The sequence below is a fragment of the Quercus robur genome, chromosome 10 (assembly GCF_932294415.1).
Source record: "Quercus robur chromosome 10, dhQueRobu3.1, whole genome shotgun sequence".
NCBI lineage: Eukaryota > Viridiplantae > Streptophyta > Magnoliopsida > Fagales > Fagaceae > Quercus > Quercus robur.
The window spans coordinates 55,204,952-55,227,187 of NC_065543.1; the positions used below are offsets into that span (position 1 = coordinate 55,204,952).

A 22,236-nucleotide genomic window follows, 5' to 3' on the forward strand; every position below is an offset into this window, starting at 1 on the left:
GTCTAACGTAGGACACCTCCTCAGATGGATTAAGCGACACTTTTTAAACTACGAGTAGGCTTAATTAAAACCGGCCAAACCACAGGTGACTTATCTGCAATTATTCATTTTCTTTATCATATAGTATAAGATTAACATATAACTAGAGAACCCATCAAATGAGAGAACAAAGTTTCATGGGTGAAGAATATTTTAACGTGGCTAAATTTTTTTATTGGACGGAGTAAAAGTGGGTTTAAATTTTAAATTCTTGGTAGTTGACTTGACTGGCAACCCCCATAATAAAAAGTCTCCTTGGATCTGTGCTTCTCCTACTGCTAGGTTTTAGCGAATCTTCTTCCTTCCCCAATTGCCAAATCGCCATGGCTGCCACTACAACTCTTTCCAAACCCTTCTCTTCTTCTTCTTCTTCTTCTTCTTCTTCCTACCAAACCCCCGACGACTATGAGTACGATGTCTTCCTGAGTTTCAGAGGCAAAGACACTGGCAAGAACTTCACCGATCACCTGTACCGCGCTTTGAAAGACGCTGGAATCCACACCTTCAGAGACGAAGAGATCCGAAAAGGGGAATATCGTTCTTCCGAGTTTTTAAAAGCAATAGAAGGGTCCAGAATATCCCTCATCGTCTTGTCCAAAAACTACGCGTCTTCATTGATTTGTTTGGATGAGCTCGTGAAGATCTTGGAGTGCCGTAGAAGGTCAAATCAGACGGTTGTCCCTATATTCTATGATGTTAGTCCCTCCGATGTGCGCAACCAGAGTGGTATTCTTGAACAAGCGTTTGTGGAACATGAAGACCGTCACTGGTTGAATGAAGAAAGGGTATTCTGGTGGAGGAGAGCTCTCACTGAAATTGCTAATATTTCCGGGTTGAATCTGGAAAGCACTGCAGACGGGTAAATGTCTAATATTATTAACCCAATTAATTTGAGAAAATATATAGGAATAGGCACTTGTGCTAGGTTGGGGATAAATTAATTATCACTATTAATCCTAACTAGTCGCTAACCCGTGCGATGCACGGGAAAACTATTAGAAAATAATAAAGCATGCATATATTAAAAGACAATTTAAGTTCATGTATGCTTGCAAGGGATACATACCTAAATAGTTCTTGCGGTAGAAATAAAAGTCTTATCTTTGAGATAAAGAACTGATGTAAACAAACTAACCTTACATAAAACAAATTAAAAAAAAAAAAAAAAACATAAAACTGATGTCACGGAAAATTCAGCCACATAGTAGTAATATATAAATCTCTTAAAACCTAAACCTAAACCTAATCATAAGGACTAAATATATAAACAAACTAACCTTACAAAAGCTGAACTTTATAAGCTAAAATCTATACCGTGAGTTGTAGATCTTGAATGCTATACCGTACGTTTAGAGCTTCCTACATCTGGAGAGAGAGAGAGTTTGCAGAAACCAAAGAAAATCTCTCTATAGTTTAAGAAACACAATATACTAAAATCAAAGAGATAAAATTTTCAGAAAACAAAATATTATAGATAATTTAAAAGAATTTGTCTGGAGAGAGAGAGTTTGCAGAAACCGTGGCTTTATATTTCTTAACTTGAGAGAGGGGTAAGGTTGCTAGGGTTTTGTAGATCTTGAATGCTTTAGGGCTTCCTACGTTTGGAGAAAGAGAGAGTTTGCAGAAACCGTGATTTTATATTTCTTAACTTGAGAGAGGGGTAAGGTTGCTAGGGTTTTGAGGAGTTATAATTTTTATTTATTTATTATTTTTTAAATATTGTGCTGACGTGGAAAATTGTGGTGCTAGCAAAGGCTTCGGTTTTATATATATATATATATATAGATTACTTACTATTATTCCTAACTGCTCAAAATATTTTCCAGGCATAAAGCTGAGCTTATTCGGAATATCATTCTTTATATTTCACCTATGAAGATCTCCAAACCTTTCTCTTCATTCTCATTTTCATCTTCTTCTTCCGACCAACCCCCCGACGACTATGAGTACGATGTCTTCCTGAGTTTCAGAGGCGACGACACTCGCAAGAACTTCACCGATCACCTCTACTACGCTTTGACAGAGGCTGGAATCCACACCTTCAGAGACGACGAAGAGATCCGAAAAGGAGGAAAACTTTCTTCCGAGCTTTTACAAGCAATACGAGGGTCCAGAATATCCGTCATCGTCTTTTCCAAAAACTACGCGTCTTCCAGGTGGTGTTTGAATGAGCTCGTGGAGATCTTGGAGTGCCGTGCAACGTCGAATCAGTTGGTTCTGCCTGTATTCTATGATGTTTATCCCAACAATGTGCGCAGGCAGAGTGGTACTTTTGAACAAGCGTTTATGGAACATGAAAAGCGCTACTTGGATAAAAACAAGGTAAATAGGTGGAGGGCAGCTCTCACTGAAGCTGCTAATTTGTCCGGGTTCTCTCTGGAAAACACTGCAGACGGGTAAATGTCTAATATTATTAACCCAACTCCCTACCTTTTTTTTCTTTTCTTTTTTTGAGAGGAACTCCCTAATTTAGTAACGATTCATCAAAATGCGTGTTCTCATGAACATACAAAACAAAAGTTAATTTAAATAGGTGATGGTAAACATAATAATAATCTATATCTCTATATTATTCAAAGTTGAAACGTAGTATTTATTGTTACTGAACTTCTGTTACGTCACTTCATTGCTACATCATTTGTCACATAATTATTATTCTTTTTTTTACAACAAAAAAAAAAATATATATATATATATATATATATAAATTATTAACTTTACATTTTCATCATTGTTGGTTTTAACATATATATATATATATATATTCCCTTTTTATTTCTAATTTTTTTATAATTTTTTTTTACATTTACTTTTTTTTTAATATTTATACTTTCTTCAATCTTTCTTATTCCCTTACAATTTTATCTTCCCACTACTCTCTATTTTAATATAACTATTCATTTCCCCCTTCATCTTCTTTTATTTGTCTCTTCTTATTCACTCCCTCTTACTATAAATTTGTCATTCTTTCTTCCATTCTTTACATAGTTATCTCTCATAAAAAAGGTTCTCTCTCTCTCTCTCAATGTTTTGGTGGATTTTTATTTTTATTGCATCTCCACTTTAGTTTGATAATTTTTTGTATTTTTTAAAACTCTAATTTAAGTTGATATGATTTAGTTTTGCGTTTTAAGGTATTATTATTATTATTTTTTCATTTTGATCGTTAAATTTTATCCAATTGCGTTATAAAAAATTAAAGATAGTAGATAAAAATATAATAGTATTTCATTACATAGCATAATTTGGATAATTTAGTGTTTATTGTTATATCTTTTAATTTTTCTTATTTTTTTTCTTCTTATCTTATTTTATTCAATATTCAAATTCAAACACATCCTCCTTATCATTAAATTATTGATATTTTCTCTCTTTTTGTTTTAAAAAATAAAAAAAATGTAATATTTTACTTGAATTCAAATAAAAGAAAATTGTGCTCATTAAATTGTACTCATTTTTTTAACATTTACATTTTCTTCAACCTTTCTCATTCCTTTTACCTTTTCATCTCTCTAAACATTTTACCTCTTGATATCACTCTTCCTCTTTCCTTTTATCTTTCTTTATTTTGTTTCCTTTTATTAACATTCTCTTAGTATAAATTTATCATTCACTCTTCTATTCTTTACATAATTTTATCTCACAAAAAATGGGTTATTTCCCACTCTTTCTCCCTCAATTTTTTAGTGGATTTTATTTTTATTTTTCTTGCATCTCTATTTTAGCTTGATAAAGTGTTGCGGTCTTTAGAATTCTATTTTGGTTGATGAAATTTAGTTTTGTGTTTTAAGGTTTTTTTTTTTTTTTTTTTTTTTTATCAATTTGATTGTTAAATGTTATCATATTGCATTATAAAGAATTAAAGATAGTATATAAGAATATACTATTATTATATTACATAGAATGATTTGGATAAGTTAGTGTTTACTATTATATATTTTATTTTTACTTTTTTTTCTCATATAATTTTATTCAACATTCAAATTCAGCCACATCTCTCATATATATCATTAAATTATTTATATTTCCTCTCCTTTTAAATTTTAAATATAATATTTTGCCTAAATTAAATAAATAAAATTGTTCTTCTTAAATGAAGTAATGCTAGGGAAACACTCATTCTCACACCCAATACATCAAAGGAAAAATGAAATACAAAACAAATCAAGTTAGAAACACTAAATTAAAAAATAAAAAACTAATAATGCATATTTAAGCCTGGTTTGGATAGCGCATTTGCGCGTCTGCGTTTGCAACTTTCAGCATTTTCCTCTTTCTTTCTTTTTTAGCCGCATATGTTGACCTTTCTCCCGTGTACAGTGCACTCGTGCACTGTTCACGGGACCCACAAACTTCACTTTTCAGCAATTTTTTCATTAAAAATGGGTCCCACGACATTATTCACACATTTAAAAATTATTTTGCTACAGTGTTTTCAATTTTCAGCAAAATAAGTAGTATCCAAACGGACCCTTAATGTCACAGAATCATCATCAAATTTTGGATAACGATAGGTTGCCAATGGGGAGAGAGAGAGAGAGAGAGCGAGAGAGATGGTAAAAAAAAAAAAAAAAACAATACAAAGTAATAAAGAGTTGATAAAGAAAAAAAAAATCAAGCGTCAATTAGTAATCGTTGATTGAAAAACAAAGAGGTTGTAAGGATAAGTAAAAAATAAAATAGAGATTATCGTGTGGAGAACATTAAAAACTTTACAGTTTAGTAAAATAAACCGTTAAATTCACTTAAAAAATTAAATCAATAATTAAATAAAATCATGGTGCTAAATTTAAATTTAAAACTAATCAAACTTTAACTATGGGAACCATATTAATCAAAACAAAACAAAAAAAAAAAAAAAAAAGTTCTTTTGTAGTAGTAGAAATTACATAAGAAATAAAGTTAGAAAATTTTAAAATTTCTTTTTTGACCTTTCATTTAACCTTATTTATAATATATATATATATATATATATATAATTTTTATACACTATTACTTTTGAAAATCTAATGAACAATGCTAACTCTGATTTAATATCTTTGTTATGCAAATCATCAGTTAGTAAATATACGATAATGGTAAGAAGCGTTGCAAATGTGATCACTAAAAAAAATATATAAAATTAATTAGCCACTATCATTATGGAGTAATGGTCTATAATTTTACGCATCCAAAGAAATGAAATATATAGAGTTTTCTTAAAGATATGTGTAAAGATTCTATATGTGTATGTGTGTGTGTGTGTGTGTGTGTGTGCATACAGGTTAAAAGAAAAAGGAATATTTAAGGTTTATATTAACTTAAAAACTAATGAAAAACCAATAGTTAATAACTAAAATTATAGTATTAATAAAATATTTAATGAGATCATCCAAAAAAAATTATCACGCACAATGTGCGGGTATGCGACTAGTTATTATAATTTATAAGTACTAAGGTTAATTACTCTTTTGTCCTATTTATCTTCATTTTTCTTTTAATTTGTTTATAGATATTTTGTAAAATCAATTAAATATTGAAGGGTCAGGGGCAATGCCCCCAAAGATCTAATGGATAGAAAAACACAAATCATCATTAAAACTTATTACTCTAACCTAATTAATTTGATAAAATATATATTATGATTAATGTACAGCCACAAACCTTATATTATTTCCTTTGATACTCTCTTTCTCTTTCTTAATTAATTTATCCCTGACCTTGCATAAGTGCCTATTCCTAATGTTGTTGAGTTGGAGATTTTCTTTAGCATGGTCATGAACTTATTCTTATTTAAGTATTGGTTATTCAATAAAGATTATCAAATTGTAAAGATTATGATAAGATTAAACTATCCAAAATTTGTTTAGTGAATAGAATTTTTTGTAATTCAAATTCCAATCCCTATTGTATGACAAGACAATAATAAGGCTTGAAGTTCTTACAATGTTAAATATCTCTCTCTGACTCTCTCTAAACTTCTAAGGAGATACGAAAAACCAATGCCTACAAGTTCCAAACTTAGGAATTGTCAGTAAATCACTAAAGATTTTTATTTTTAATTTTTCTTTGAGGAAACAAATCATTAAAGATTTTGATAGATATTCTGCAACTCACGTACGGTTTAGCAACCACATAGTCAGTGCACCTTCAAGTATTACCAGAGAAGAATAAGCTATGATAAAGAAAATCCATGACTCTTTTTGTTTTTTAGAAGAAAATCTGCAACTCAACAACGTTAAGAATAGGCACTTGTGCTAGGTTGGGGATTAATTAATTATCACTATTAATCCTAATTACTCACTATTATTCCTAATTGCTCAAAATAATTTCCAGGCATGAAGCCAAGATTATTCGGTCTATCATTCAAGAAATTTCATCACGACTGGACAACAACTACTTATTTGTAGTACTCTACCCAGTTGGAGTAGAGGCTCGCATGAAAGACATGAATTCACTATTATGTGTTGGAGATAATGATGTTCGCATGGTAGGAATTTTGGGAATGGGCGGAACGGGAAAAACAACCATTGCTAAAGCCATTTATAACCAATTTTATCATCATTTTGAAGGTAGAAGCTTTCTTCAAAATGTTAGGGAAACTTCCAAGCAACATGGTCTGGTTCATCTACAAAAGCAACTTCTTTCTAAAACCTTGAGGACAAGCAAGATAGAGGTTAGTAGTGTTGATAGCGGAATCATTATGATACAAGAAAGACTTCATTATAAAAGGGTACTTGTTATAGTCGATGATGTAGACCAGTTGGAGCAACTGAATGCCATAGCTGGAAGTTGTGATTGGTTTGGTTTGGGAAGTAGAATTATTATAACAACTAGAGATGAGCAATTGCTAAAGAATCTTAAAGTGGATGGAGTGTATACAGCTAAACAAATGAGTGACAATGAATCTCTTGAGCTCTTAAGTTGGCATGCCTTCAGAAACATATATCCAGCTGAAGATTATATAGACATATCAAAAAGTGTAGTTGCTTATTCAGGAGGATTGCCACTGGCTCTTGAAGTTTTGGGTTCTTTTTTGTTCGATAGAAGTAGGGAAGAATGGAACTCTGCATTGGAGAAATTAAAAAGGATTCCCAATGATCAAGTTCAAAAAAAACTTAGAATAAGCTTTGATGCACTAAGCGATGATACAGAGAAGGATACATTCCTTGATATATCCTGTTTCTTTATCGGAATGGACAAAAACTATGTTGTACAAATATTGGATGGCTGTGGTTTTTTTGCCAAAATTGGAATCAGTGTCCTCATTCGACGGTGTCTTCTTACAGTTGATGAGAGAAACAAGCTTATGATGCATGATTTGCTTTGAGACATGGGAAGAGAAATTGTTCGTGAAAATTGCCCCAAGGAACCTGGTGAACGTAGTAGGTTATGGCTACAAGAGGAGGTAATTGGCATACTGACAAAGCATGAGGTAAGAACTTCCTCTAGGGAAAAGATTAATAGTAAAATAGAATTTTGTTTATGTACATGTGTTAACAAGGGAAACAAATGCATGACCTCATACCAATGATATGCCACAAGAGTCCTTTCATTTCTAATCAATAGAAACTTGTTTACTTTTCTAACATCGTTCTATTGTTTTTGAGCTAATTGGCATGGTTTACATTATTCTATTAAGAAAGTGTCTGATAGATGCCAATAAGAATACATTGGTTTGGTGCAAATGTTGATGAAGGGATTAGAAAAATGGGACATTTTTCTTGCTATAGTACGAGGTTTCGTGGTACATGCATGTTTTGCTAAGTTTGTATATCTTTTTTTCTTTTTCTAAATCTCTCAACTTCCACATAACCAACTTTCTTACACAGTTCTTGTTTTAATCAGGGAATGAAACAAGTTGAAGGACTCGCTTTAAAATTGTCAAGAAGTGAGGTGAATTTCAATACAAAAAGAAGTGAAGTGAATTTCAATACAAAAACATTTATAAAGATGAAGAGGCTGAGATTACTCCAACTTGATTACACACAACTCATTGGGAATTATGAATATCTTTCCAAAGAGTTACGGTGGCTCCGTTGGCATGGATTCCCTCTAAAGTTTATCCCAAACAACTTTTATCCAAGAGAGATAGTTGCAATTGACTTGCGATATAGCAATCTCAGAGAAGTTTGGAAAGATCCCAAGGTATAATTTAACCTTAACCATCAAGCCATATTGTTGATCTTCTATGTGCTAATATTGTGCTTTACTTATTTTCTCTCTTTACCAGTTGCTCAAAAAGTTAGAAGTCCTAAATCTCAGTCATTCACACCGTCTAACCCGAACCCCTGACTTTTCAAGACTCCCCAATCTTGAAAAATTAATACTCAAAGATTGTACCAGTTTGTTTGAGCTTCACCAATCTATTGGAGATCTTCATTATCTTGTTTTGGTAAATTTGAAAGGTTGCAAAAACCTTAGAAGTCTGTCAATGAGTTTCTATAAGTTGAAATCTCTTGAAACTCTCATTCTTTCTGGTTGTTCTAAAATTGACAATTTGGCTGACGACTTAGGGGAGATGGAATGCTTGACTACTCTTCGGATAGACAACACTGCCATAAGAACAGTTCCATCTACCATAAACCGACTGAAGAACCTCAAATATTTCTATCTAAGTGGGTGCAAAAGATCACAACCTAAATCGTCTTCATACTTTAGGTCTTGGATATCACCAAGTAAAATTCCCAAGTCTGTTAATATATTGCTGGATTCAGTACAAGGCTTGTCCTCGCTAAAAGAATTATGTCTCAGTGACTGCAATCTATCAGATGACACAATTCCGAAAGGTCTTGGGAGTTTATGTGCTCTTCAATCTTTAGATCTACAAAGCAATAGGTTCCATGCCCTACCATCAAGCCTCAGTGGTCTTTCAAAGCTTCGTAGGCTCAATTTGGATTATTGTAGAGAACTTCATTCAATACCAGATTTACCTACAAGTTTGAATAGTCTGCATGCAAGAAACTGCACAGCTTTGGAAAGAATGCCAAATGTATCGAAGATTTCAAGCATGGAAACTTTGTTCCTTACTAATTGCTACAAATTAGTTGAGATTCCAGGTTTGGATAAAATGTTGAAGTACTTTGGAATCCTTCACATGGAAGGGTGCAACAATATGATAAGTTCTTTCAAGCAAAGCATCCTACAGGTTTCCTCTCTCTCTCAATACCCCCCCCCCCCCCAAAAAAAAAATCCCCCTTCACTTTTATGAATGAATATCTTTCTTTTTCTTTTTCTTTTTTAAAGTATAGTTTTTTATAAGTCATGCTCTTCATGGAACAGGAATGCATTATGAGTGGAGTTGGTAACATGTTTAGCATATTCCTCCCTGGTGATGATATTCCTGATTGCTTCATGTATAAGAATGAAAGGTCCTCAGTGTGTTTTGAAGTGCCTATTATTGGTCTTAATGTGGCAGGGTTTGTGGTATGCACTATTTATTCACCATGTGCAAGCAATGACAATATAGAATGTCAAAATCTTCTTAGCATTTCAGTTGTCAATCATACCAAGAATATTAGTCAGACCTCTAGGCAAATAACAGCTAATGTTGTAATCTCCCCCGAAGATCACTTGTGGCTGGGCAATGTTTCTAAAGGTGAGTTAAATTTGGAGGGCGGTGATAAAGTAGACATTATCATAGATTTTGGGGCTGGATTCATTGTTAAGAAGATAGGGGTCAGCCTATTATATGATGGGGTTCTTGACGGAAAAATGATTCCTTATGCCTTTACATCAAATGAGGATGTTAAAGCTCAGACCTGAAGAGGACTAACTTGATTGACATAATGAAGAAACTTGTCCATTTGCCGGAACCATGCATGTGCATTTTGGTACTTGAAATCTGTTCCCATGGTACACATGATATGATTTGTGCGAGTAATATTAGCCTGAAAAACTCAAAAGAAGTATTTTCTATAAGTCACAACAGCTTTGAACTCTTTCTTGCACAAAGGAAAATAATTCAAAATCTCACAAAATGTGATCTTCCTTCAAATTCAAATTTCAACACACTCACACCAACACCTTAAATTTGATATGTTAACTTAGGTTGCATATATGAGTATCTATTGCAAATAATAATAAAAAGTTAGAGAATGTCTAGAAACCGATGGCATCGTTATGCAACTTCTTTTATATCATAAAAAGACAATATGTAGAAGAGGTTTGTATTAAATACAAGTATAGTAAAAACAGCCCCCAAAAGCACAAGGCACAATATAGCACCATCCATCTTACTTGTAATACTGCTGCAGCAACAAACTCGGTGATGCGCTGAGGGACATTATAGTCAAACAAATTGATGTCATCCTGCAAGTCAAATGCACAAAATAAATACAGTTAGCACAGAAACAATGATCTACAGCCTGTCAGCAACTCCTGACTAAGGACTCACTTGAACAATAGGTGAATCATGGGAATCATCATTCACTTCAAAGTAGAAATTACTGGGAGGCTCCGAAAATGCACCAGTAAAAATCTACAGAAAGTTGAAAACGCAATGAGTTAAGGTCCCTTTCTATTCAGCTCCAGAACATAGTTTGAACTTTGAAGCAAAAAAAAAAAAAAACAAAAACAGACAAGACTCACTTGTGCGTGCAGATGAACCAAGACTCTTAGAGCCCCGCCAGATAACCTCAGGACTTTTCTCATTTTTCCCTTTTAGCTCTGTCTTGATAGTCAATACGCGCAAAGAAAAGAGAGTCAAAGCCAAGCTGTATCAACAAAAAGGCCTCCCCACAATAAGTTGGTTGCAAATGAATGTGGGAGAGTGAGGGACTTTTGTTTTTCAATCAACTTCTAGTCTAAGGTTCAAATTATAACCTATCAAATCAGTTAAAAACATTCACGTATAGCAAGTACAAGAGAAGCCATACTTCTACCCCTAACAAGTAAGCCTGCACTGCAGAATGTCCAAATGGATAAATTTGCCAACCAATTCTTGGAGTTACATTGAATTCTTCTTTGATAAATTGGTGCCCAAGAGTTGTTTGGTCAATCATGTCAATGTAATGTACAGTAGCCTCGTCATGCATTGATATACCTCCATTTCTGCAACACAAAAAAGAAGGATTGACTATCCATGTGAGAAAAAAAAAACACACACACACTAAAGTAAATTTTGTAGTCACAAAACAAAAAAGAATCTCCAAAATCTCTAGGATACACAGCTGTAATTCTATTTCTTTTTTCCTATTTCCCTATATAACAGACTTTGATTCTAGAAGATAAAATTGTATAAATTCATTAGTACAGAATATTGGTTTAACAATTATATTCATTCTTTTTAGAACAACCGTTAATTTATCGTGGTATCAAAACATATGTTCATGAGTTTAATCTTGTGTCCACCCTACCTCTGGTATAAGTAAAAAGTTAAAATCCCATGAGGGAAGTGTTAGAATATTAATTAAATTCACCATTTCCTAATATAGCATACAAGGGGTAATTCTAATTTATCACATTACATTAACTCCAGCTGACCAGAGCTGACAAGCTTCTTGACTATACTTTGGATCTCCTCGCTCCGTTCACTCCACCATCGTTGGAAAAATGCCTGTAATATTCGCACAAAGAAGCAGTCTCATAAATTTCACAATCAAGGAAAATATAAAATAAAATAAAATGAACTTGAGTTGAAAAACATTAAAAAATAAAAGAGAGAAAGAAATCAACTTTTGATTCCTTAAGTCATATAATCATATATAATATACTGGTCTGATTTCCCAACACGTGAAAAACTCAGACCATTTAAGCCAAGTGGCTACATTAGGCAGCTTCACGTGCAGGTTTTTGTTTTCCTGGGGTCCCATAGAACAAAAAAATTCTATTAAGAAGAAAATTTTAATTACCATATATCCTTTTTTTTTTCTTTCTTCAATTTTTGTTGTATGAGAAACCAATTAAAAGAAGCATTAAACTAAGTAATGCATTGATTGCCTGTTCAGCAAAGATGAACTTGCGATTCTTGTCAGCCAACAAAGCCGGAACTATAGAATCTAGAACATCTTGAACACACGCTCCCTGCACAAATCAACATTGATCATGTAAACCAGGAATGAAAAAAATAATAATAATTAGTGCATAAATTGTAACATTAAGAGTGGAACAGAGGAATGTTATTACTACATATATTTAAAAAGAATCAATTTTTTTTTATCAATTGTTATAACAAGTAGCGGAAGGAGATTCGAACTTGATTGCCATTGAGCTAGAAAGCTCTTGACATTAAAGTATCAATTTCCAAACATAACATAAAAGTATAAAAATAAAAAAATAAAAAAAAAACTGTGGTTTTAGCATTAAAAGAAGCAGAGCAATGGAAGAAGAGAAATAAGGAAGGTACTTGAATGGTATTGTTGGAGCCAACGTAATATTGATCAATGGTCTTCAACCATCCGACATCATCGTGGGAGTGAGGTACTAAGTGAACATTGAGCTTCCCCGGAACAATAGTCGACGTCGTATTGTACTTGATATACTTGGAGTCCACACATTGTAAAACAAAAGCGCTCAGTTCAACTCCTAGGAAGAAAACCAATAACCACGTTCGAAACGCCATGAATATGTTATTGCATTTGAAGGAGTGATATGAAGTTCAAAGCTAGCTCATCGAGACTTTGGATACATAGAGAAGAAGATATGGATAATGATGTAGGTGAAGAGGGAATATCAATGTAGGACCACGTATGATACGAATAATTTTTATTATTATTTTTCGAGAATTGTATGATACTAATATTGATTTGTCGATTACTTCTTGTTTGTTTATGAATAGAATAATAATTTCGGTACCTAACAATGAGTCTCTGTTGGTGAAGTTAAAGAGAACTGGCCGCTGGGATTTGAAGAAAGTTATATATGACAATAAGAACAAGTTTGCCTTTGTTAGAAATATATATTAGACATGTATTAGCCCAATGTAATAGGTCCAAGAACAATCTTTACGATGTATTAAGAGCAATCTTTGTCTTCCTCGGTATTTCTTCGCTACATTCATCTTCTTTAGCTTCCTACTACTACCGTCAAAACTCTCCGGTATAGTCAAGCCACCTTTTGAAGTCGCATCAACACTGCAAGACCATTGCCTTCCTCAAACTACCGTCACAGAGCCAAACTTCATTTGAGGGATCTTCTCAACCTTATCAAATCTCAAGATTTCATCAAACTTCCATCTTGAGTTTGAGAGGGGGTGTTAGAGATATTTTAGCCCATTAGTATAGGTCCAAGCCTAATTCTACTTTGTGTGCAAGCCAAGTCTCCTACTTGTATTAGAAGTCTATTAATCTAGGGTTTAGTCGCCTATATATACTCATGTTAGGGTTTATTATAACACAGGATTTGTACTACACTCTAATATATTATTAATGTAACCCTTTAGGGTTTCCTCTATTAGGCTGAACCACGTAACTCCCGTGTGTTACTGTGTTCTATACTTTATGCTTTCGCTTCTGCATCTATACTAGCATATTCAACATGATATATCAATGCTAATATTTAACATGGTATCAGAGCCACCTTCCTGTGGCCATGGTTTTCTATCTTTATGGTGTATTAAGAGCAATCTTTGTCTTCCTCGGTGTTTCTTCGCTGCGTTCATCTTCTTTGGCTTCCTACTACTATCGTCAAAACTCTCCAGTATAGTCAAACCACCTTTTGAAGTCGCATCAACACTACAAGACCATTGTCTTCCTCAAACTACCATCACAGAGCCAAACTTCATTTAACGGATCTTCTCAACCTTATCAAATCTCAAGATTTCATCAAACTTCCATCTTGAGTTTGAGAGGGGGTGTTAGAGATATTTTAGCCCATTAACATAGGTCCAAACCTAATTCTACTTTGTGTACAAGTCAAGTCTCCTACTTGTATTAGAAATCTATTAGTCTAAGGTTTAGTCGCCTATATATACTCATGTTAGGGTTCACTGTAACATAGGTTATTGTACTACACTCTTATACATAATAAAGATGTAGCCCTTAAGGGATTCCTCCGTGGATTTAGGCCATTAGGCTGAACCACGTAACCCTCGTGTTCTCAGTGTTCCTATTCTATGCTTCCTCTTCCGCATCCACTCTAGCATACACAACATGGTATAACACATCGCGTTACTAATAATACATATATTTAATAGTCTTATTGTCTCTTTAGTCTTTGAGTGGAGACGTGGCGTCGACTTTTGAAGTTTCTCAGTGACTAAGCTTAGTTGGAAGCCCTTTTTTTTTGGCATTTTTCACTACTCGATGTAACAGTCATTTTGAGAGTTGATAACGATGATAATCATTTGTGGCAACAAACTTGCAAAATGCAATTGCAGGCAGCCTCGTTATTGACACCCCATTTTGCAACCCGCATTTAACCTCACATGGAGGATAAAAGGGTAATTTCACATTGGAAATATGTATCTTGATTCTAGTCATTAGATCCTTAATCTCATTTCACCAAAATGCTCTTGATGTTGTAACGATCAAATCGGCTGGTCATGAGCCCTAATCGGACCATCAGATTGAAAGTTATCATCAAATCAAGTTTTAATGGCTGAGATGCACTATCACAAATTGAGTCCGACTATATGTGATTATGAACAATTGATTTCAATTGGTTATAAATATAATCAATTTGAGATCGATAATGTGTCATAATTTGATTGGTTAAGACTACATTTTATGATAGGGTTGCACACACCTAATTAACTATTAAATATTAATTATTCAATGAGTAATTTGTGCAATTATCTTTTAATTAGAGTAAATTTGAAACCAATTAAGTCTGAAATGGGAGTGATTGGAGCCATTTAATGTTAATTGGGAGCTAATTTGGGACCTATTAATGTTAATTGTGCTAAAACCATTTTCTAACAAATAACCTCTGCTCACCATTTCATCGATATCTTTCAGAATATTTTGAATCTATGAATAAGGTTAATTTTCCCAAAAACTAGACATCCGGGGCTTCAATTTGAGCACAAGAATGAGACAATTCCGATCAGAATTGAGGCAGATATGATTTTTCAAAGTTGGCTCTACAAGCTGTGACAGCAGCTACGGGAAAACCGAACTTTACTTGTTCTTCACTCTCATCAATCTCCACATTTAATGCACCAAATTTCCCCAAAGGCTAAAATGAGGTCTAGGTTCATGATTCCTTGTCAGCCTTCATTAAATGGCCTTTCATTCATATTTCCTCCACCACTACTATATAAACTCCCCTCTCCTTCATTCCAAGACACACAAAAAAAACCCCTATCTTCTCTTCTCTTGAGTTCTAGTGAAGTTGAGTAGTCTTATCATATCTTGGTCTTCCTAAGACTCAAGGTATTGAGTAAGACTTACTCTTCCTCTCCTAACTCTTATTTTCCTCCACCCTTAGGACCTCCATCAAGAGTCCCCTCCTCCACCATATGAATCTTGCATGAAAGTATAATCTCCTTCCCTAACTATTTGTTTATGTTGCCATGATGAGAATTTAAGATTAAAGCATGATAATTCCCTTGAATATGTTTGAATGTTCTTAATTGTTCTTATGTGTTCTTCACATGTTCTTGGTTGTTCATCACATCTTCATGCATATCACTAGATTTAATCCTAAATCCACATGAAAAATATGTAAAAGATGTTTGTTTCATAATTCTTTCAAATCTTTGAATCTAGGATATCACCATACACATACATTCATTAGAATTTATTTGTCAATCCAAATGAAATGCTTAATAAATTGAATTAGGGTTTATCACATGCACACACTTTAAATTCAACATGCAAATTGATTAATAACATATTGAATGATATGATATAAATGTTGGTCACCATAGTCTAGAAGACTGGTTTCACCGGGCAAGGTGGGTGCCTAACACCTTCCTACCTTGTAACATAGCCTCCGAGCTTAGATCAAGGGTTAGTAGATCAAATGCTTATCCATGTAACTTTCAATTTTTAGAGTGTAACTAGGAAACAAAGCCATGTATTTTATCTTAGATTGTATCTAAGACCAAAGCCATGTAATTTTCCTATGATCAATGTAAATTCAATTACAGATTAATAAAATGAGGAATTTTTCAATTTTTGGTTTTCTTATTTATTCCAATAATTAAATAAGTGACGACTCCATTGTAAAACCCTTAATCTAAAAAGAAAAATATATCTAGTCGAACCTCCATTTTGAGAGACAATAACACGACTCCACCCATTCACGTGGGTTTGGCCCTATCTCCTATAAAAACGGGCCGGGGGCGCAATCTCTCACACTCGTACAGTTTTGAGTCTCATGATGATGAGGGGCATTGTCATTGTAGTCCATGAAAAGTTATATACAATTAGTTGACAGTGTAGTCCATGAAAAGTTTGCTCTTCTTCTAAATCACAACTTACAGCTCCATATTATTATTAGCCAACTTATAAGAAAAACAAAGAGCTAGGGAAGAGAGAGTAAAAGCTAGAGAGAAAAGATTGAAGAGTGAAAACTCTATAATTGTATTAACCGATCCAAAAACTAACTGTACAATGTATATATATACTGCAATTCACATAGGAGAGCTCAACTGCTAAAACTAACCAACTCCACATTATACGGTCCATTCTAAACTACCTATCCAACCAATTCTAGTAGTACACATGTCCATATATACATCTGCTCATTAACTTAAGCTAAACTACAAGTCGTATACCAGAACTCAGTCATCTCAGTCATTTAGCAAGTCTCATGTAAATTCTTCCAATGCCCTGTTTCATTGCTCTGCCTCTCTGCCTGAGCTGATCCTTCAAACACCCTTCTCGTCAATGCTTGCATCTGTCTTCTTCTTCTTGTTCTTATCAGTGCTTTTATCTAAACTTTGACACAACTAGTTAGCAAAAAGTGCAATACACGGAAAAGTTTAATAAGATATCATTTTTTCTCCAAAAAAAAAAAAAAAAAGGATTCTCAGACTCAAAGAATGGCTCAATTATTTTTGGGCACATTATACACATTTTGCAATAAATTTTATTCTTTTATGCATGGCCCAAGCCCATACAACCTTAATGGGAATTTAAGAGAGTATGGTTTGAGAGGTACAATTGGCTCTGTTTAGGCTTTTTCATGGACCCTGAATATGAATTTTGCAAGTGGCCAATGGTGCTAAGTGGGCAAGGACCACTTGCAAAATCTGAGGATCCATGAAACAAGCATGCGAGCCACTTTCACCCAAATGGAGTTGTTAAATATTAGCATTGATACACCATGTTGAATATGCTAGTATAGATGCGGAAGTGAAAGCATTAAAGTATAAAACACAGTAACACACGAGGGTTACGTGGTTCAGCCTAACGGCTTACATCCATGGAGGAAACCCTAAAGGGCTACATCAATAATATATTATAGTGTAGCATAAATCCTGTGTTACAATAAATCATAATATGTGTATATATAGTAGACTAAACCCTTGACTAATAGACTTCTAGTACAAGTAGGAGACTTGGCTTGCACACAAAGTAGAATTAGGTTTAGGCTTATGCTAATGGGCTAATATATCTCTAACAGGAGTCATGTAGTTACTGTCTATGTTGTTGAAGTTGCAGTTAACCCTTTTTAGCCCAAAAAAAAAACATTATGTCAGTTTCATTGACTACTTTTTAACGAATCCTTCCACATTAAGCAGCTTCCATATGGGCCAAATTAGCTAAAAAAATGTAGCCAATCAAGTTTAGTAAATGTATGTCCTTAGCCATGACTAAAACAGCTCATTTATTTACCAGAGCTAAAACAAATTTAAAGCTTACCACTTGTTTAACAACATGGAGGTCAAAAGTTTAACTTCTTATTCAAAAACCAATCCTTAGGAACACCCTAAACCTGCTATAAAGGCCTTCATCATATCTAACAAAACCATTCATTGCTCCTTGAAAAACATTACTTCAGAAAAGTTCTCTTAGCAACTTAAGAGTAGTAGCATACTGAGGTCTTAGGGTGAACGTGGCAGCATGATAGATTTCATTTCTACTCTGCAAAACGATTCAGGTTTAATGTACTATGCATATTCTCATACCTTTTGTTGTCTAGCTCCTTTGGATTTGTCCTTGTGTTACACCATTAGCTAGCCTCTACTCACCAAGTAATAGAATTTTGGGCTTGACTCTCCTCATCTCATCACATTTTAAAGAACCTTAGGCGCGTTTGGGCTAACTTTTTTTTTTTTTTTTTAACCCTTCCACAGATCATCCACGACAATAATTAAATTCAATTATAAGATTGCCATTAAATTTAATTCTATTTAAAAATTACAACATTGTTTTTGTTACATAATTAATATCGTAGTGAGAAACTGTACCTAAGTCCTATATATGCATCCATGATCCATATAGTTATCTACCAATTTCCTAACAATTGATTACACTTTCTTATTTGAGATTAAAGTGTACCTAACTCATATCTATGCATCCATATATAGAGTCTACTAATTTCCTTCACAGTTAATTTCACTTTCATACTTTAATACTATAAGAAGATTGAATTTAAACAACCAAACATCTTTTTATATAGAGAAGTTGTGTCCCATATTTTGGCCAGACTATTTTTCATTTATTACCGTGATGACGCGTCCTTTAAATCCATTGAAGCCATGTTTTCAAAATGAGAAAATTTAGAGACACACAAATGAAACAAGTAAAAATTTACCTTTTTTTTTTTTTTTTTTTTTGCAAATAGCACGGCTCTTTGAACAATTAGAACATGACAAAATAGGTTTCAATTAGCTCAATTCGTAAAATCTCTGATAGTTGAATAAGAAATTTGATGTTCAATTCCCATCTAAACCAAAAACCGATTGGTGACTTAGTCTAATGATAAAGAATTATCATCAGGAGATGACGCAATAAGTTGAAACTCTTTTTTTTTTTTTTTTAATTATAAGAAAAAGAACGGCAAAAGACAAAAATATGAGAGAACAAGAGTGGTACCCACGAGAATCGTTGAAAGTAGCCATGTAGGCCGTAGTTCAATCTTATCTAGGATAAAGTTATCAACTACTAAAATTTCAGACTCTTATTGTGTCTCTGTCTCCAACTTCGAGAACCCCATAAACAATGGCCTTTTCAGCTTCACTCTCCTCCCTACTTGGCTTCCACACCCACCACCCAAACCCACCAACATTCTCTCCAAAAGCCCCTCCAAATCTCACTACAACTACTACAATTAGACCCATCACCACATTCGCCATCCCTCCTCTTTCCTCTGCCACCGCCCCCACCTTCGATGGCACAACTCTCACCGTCATTAGAGGCAGCTCTGTTGCCGCCCTCACAACCATACTCTCCCTTACAAACCCCGAGAGACAGTGGCGCCTCACAGCTAAATACTACGCTTTAACTTTTAGATAGATATAGATTGTTATCTTTATTATCTCTATCTCTTAAAGTTGATGAAAATGACATATGGTTCCATGATTTTAAAACTGAACCAATCAAAGTATCGAAAAAGGGACCGGTTCTTGGTTTTTCCTGGTTCTTGATCAGTTTTTACCAATTTTTGCCGATTTTTCCAGTTTTTACCAAACCAGTTCCATGCTCGGTTCCTAGTTCAACTAGTTAACCAACCGGTCTGGTTTTTGAAACAGTGTATGGTTCTTTAAGCGAGAGCAAAACTAAGCCCTTCAACCTGGCCTTGAATACTACATTAATATAAAGATATGAATACAATGGAGGAATATGGTTTTTTGGTGAGTATAAACTAAAAATCAATAAACCTATTATCGTTTTTTTCTTTGATCGTTAAATGTGATCCCATTCTATTATAAATATAGTAGATAATAATATAATGTTATTCTATTACATAGTGTTGAGGTCTAAAAAGGATCATAGTGAAGGAAGCCCAAAAGAATAAGTCAAGCCCAAAAGGATAAGTCAAGCCCAAAGGAAAAATCAAGCTAAGCCCAAAGTAACAGATGCAGGAAACCCATGAAGGAATAAAAAAGCCCAGGGGATCCTAAAGCCCAGACAAAGAAGCATCCAAAAAAGAGGATCACGGCAAGGGATAAGAAGCAAGGATCCTCAGGAACCTTCAAAAGGCGCAGATCCCTTCAAGTACAAAGACAAAGGAAGACTAGGATAGCTCGATAGAAAAAGACAGAAAAAGGAAACAAGAAACAAAAGCAGAAAAAGAACACAAACGCCAGTAGAACCCACCGACCTCTCATGGCACAGACAGAAAAAGCCTCAAGGAACCAAAACGGAGAAGCATAGAAGAAAGAATGATAACAAGTGGCTTTCAAAATGGCAAAGCAGGATTCCGCCCGGATGGGAATGAAAAGGGAAAATTGGAAAACGCCAGAAACGGGGATGCCGAGAAAGGCATAACTCAGCACATCCCAAAGAAGATGGCCAACTAGGAACTTTCAAAAGAATCAGAGCTAAAAGAAGGAAAGAATGAGAAAAAACGGAAATGGGACTTACCAAGATGATGGATACAGGACGTGCTCTGTTTGCAAAAGGGTAAAACAGGGGAACCAACGGTTCCCCGGGAGGACCAAAACTTCATTATAAAAGGGGAGGATTTTCAGTAAGAAGAATATCATAACGGAGTCATTAGAACTCTGTAAAATTTAAGAAAAACAGAGGAATGTCTCCCGGTATCCCAGAAACAGCCACTATAGCACATACTTGGATTCAAAAAGATTCAAACTTTGCAAGTTTTAGAGGCTTGAATAGCCATCAAAGTCTGTAATTTTTGAGCTTATTTGAACCTTGTATCACGTCTTAGTGAGCACATTTGTAATCCACAATCAAGAAAAATAATGAAATATCTCATATTGATTTGAGAATTTCTAACAATTACTTTGCATATTTCTTTACTGCTTCTTGCTGCTCAATACATATATATTCTTGCTTGTAAAGCTGAGTCCCTGCCCAAGAAAAGCCACTCAAACTTGAGTTCCAAATCCCACAAGTCTTGTGCAAAAGCATAAGTCTGTGAGAATTGGGGCCAGGATCCTCGTGGCTGAATCATTCTTATGAAATTCATTTACATATATGTATATGTATTAATATATATATATATATATATATATATCCTAATCTAAGAAACTAACAATTATTTGAAGATATGTGCATTGTATAGTTGTTCTTGTGTAGGACCTATAGAGGTAAAAGGAAAGGACAAAACTTCATTGCATAACAAGCATGGAGAAAGATTGTATAGTGCACAGAACCAGAGATTCTGGGTTCTTACAGGCCTAATACGCCCTGGGATCCCACGACAGTACGTCCCGGGATCCCACGACAATACGCCCGGGGAGGAATCGCATTTTTGCCTTGAGGAGATTTATGTGACTTGCGCACAACTTGGTTCGTAATCAGCCCCCATTTAGCTGCGGTGAACCAAGCCCAGTCCACCAAAACACAACTATTTGGCCCAAGATCCTTGGGCCTGTGTGCTAAAGAAAAAAGCACTCTCACATTTTGGCGACTCCGCTGGGGACTGGGGAAAAAGGTGAGGGAAAAAGTAGTCCCTTCGCAAGCATGGCTCCAAAGCTAGGAAACACCTAGAGGAAGGAAAGTTCCTCTTAGTGCATTCAACATCAAGATCCCAAAAGTGTGGGTTCCTCCAACGAACGTTCTATCGAGATACTTTATATGGAATTTTGGGGAATTTCCCAACACAAGATAAGTTTTATGCGTTATTATTTTCTCTACTTTACAATTTGAACATAATAGATCATTGCCCTGCTTTTTAAAAGAAAAACAGGGGGTCATGTAGTAATATTTAAACAATCATAATATTGTCTCATTGCTTTAAAGAAAAATGGAGAAGTGAACAAATAAAATATATTGATGAAATGAAGATTGTATGAGCTACATAATAGAGAAATGGCCCCAAATTTGGGGGCTAATGTATTCTTTCTTTTTTAAAAAAATTCATGATATTGTTTCATTTGTTTAAAAAGAAAAATAAGAAAGAGAAATAAGTGAATCAAAGAGATTTGATGAAATGTAAATTACATAGCAAAGCAATTTCCTCACGTTGTGGGGCTAAATAATTTTGCAGCAACTTGATAATAATATCATATGGCGCAGGTTAACAAAATGGACAAGTTCCTTGGCTCTACCCACGGGTTTAGCAAAATGGAGTAGTTCCATGATCCCAGCAAAGCCTTGGAGATCCTTGATCCCAGCAAAGCCTAAGAAATCCTTGGTCCCAACAAATCTGAGGAGATCTTTTATTCCAGCAAGGCTGAGTACATCCTTAATTCCA

At 34.3% G+C, this 22,236-nt stretch overlaps 1 protein-coding gene, 1 long non-coding RNA gene and 1 pseudogene across 2 annotated transcripts; 1 reads left to right on the plus strand and 2 right to left on the minus strand.

The window, feature by feature from the left end:
• Positions 1 to 281: 281 nt before the first annotated feature.
• LOC126701519 (disease resistance protein RUN1-like) lies at positions 282 to 9,973 on the plus strand (annotated as a pseudogene).
• A 60-nt stretch (positions 9,974 to 10,033) lies between these two features.
• On the minus strand, positions 10,034 to 11,672 carry LOC126701523 (uncharacterized). The gene is made up of 5 exons (XR_007647386.1): positions 11,487 to 11,672; positions 10,896 to 11,070; positions 10,609 to 10,733; positions 10,415 to 10,498; positions 10,034 to 10,329 (listed from the first exon to the last, which is right to left on the minus strand). It is a non-coding gene; the product is annotated as an uncharacterized LOC126701523 (long non-coding RNA).
• A 223-nt stretch (positions 11,673 to 11,895) lies between these two features.
• Positions 11,896 to 12,667, minus strand: LOC126704379 (probable alpha-mannosidase At5g13980). The gene is made up of 2 exons (XM_050403360.1): positions 12,365 to 12,667; positions 11,896 to 12,042 (listed from the first exon to the last, which is right to left on the minus strand). The coding sequence occupies exons 1-2, from the start codon at positions 12,578 to 12,580 to the stop codon at positions 11,896 to 11,898; spliced, it is 363 nt and encodes a 120-aa protein (XP_050259317.1). The 5' UTR covers positions 12,581 to 12,667.
• Between the last annotated feature and the right edge of the window lie 9,569 nt (positions 12,668 to 22,236).

Excerpts from the sequence above, each read along its gene's own strand:
- LOC126704379 (XM_050403360.1), bottom strand. The coding sequence starts at position 12,580 with ATGGCGTTTCGAACGTGGTTATTGGTTTTCTTCCTAGGAGTTGAACTG. Across the intron at positions 12,043-12,364 it reads GCTCCAACAATACCATTCAA|GGAGCGTGTGTTCAAGATGT; the intron begins GTACCTTCCTTA and ends TGATTTGTGCAG.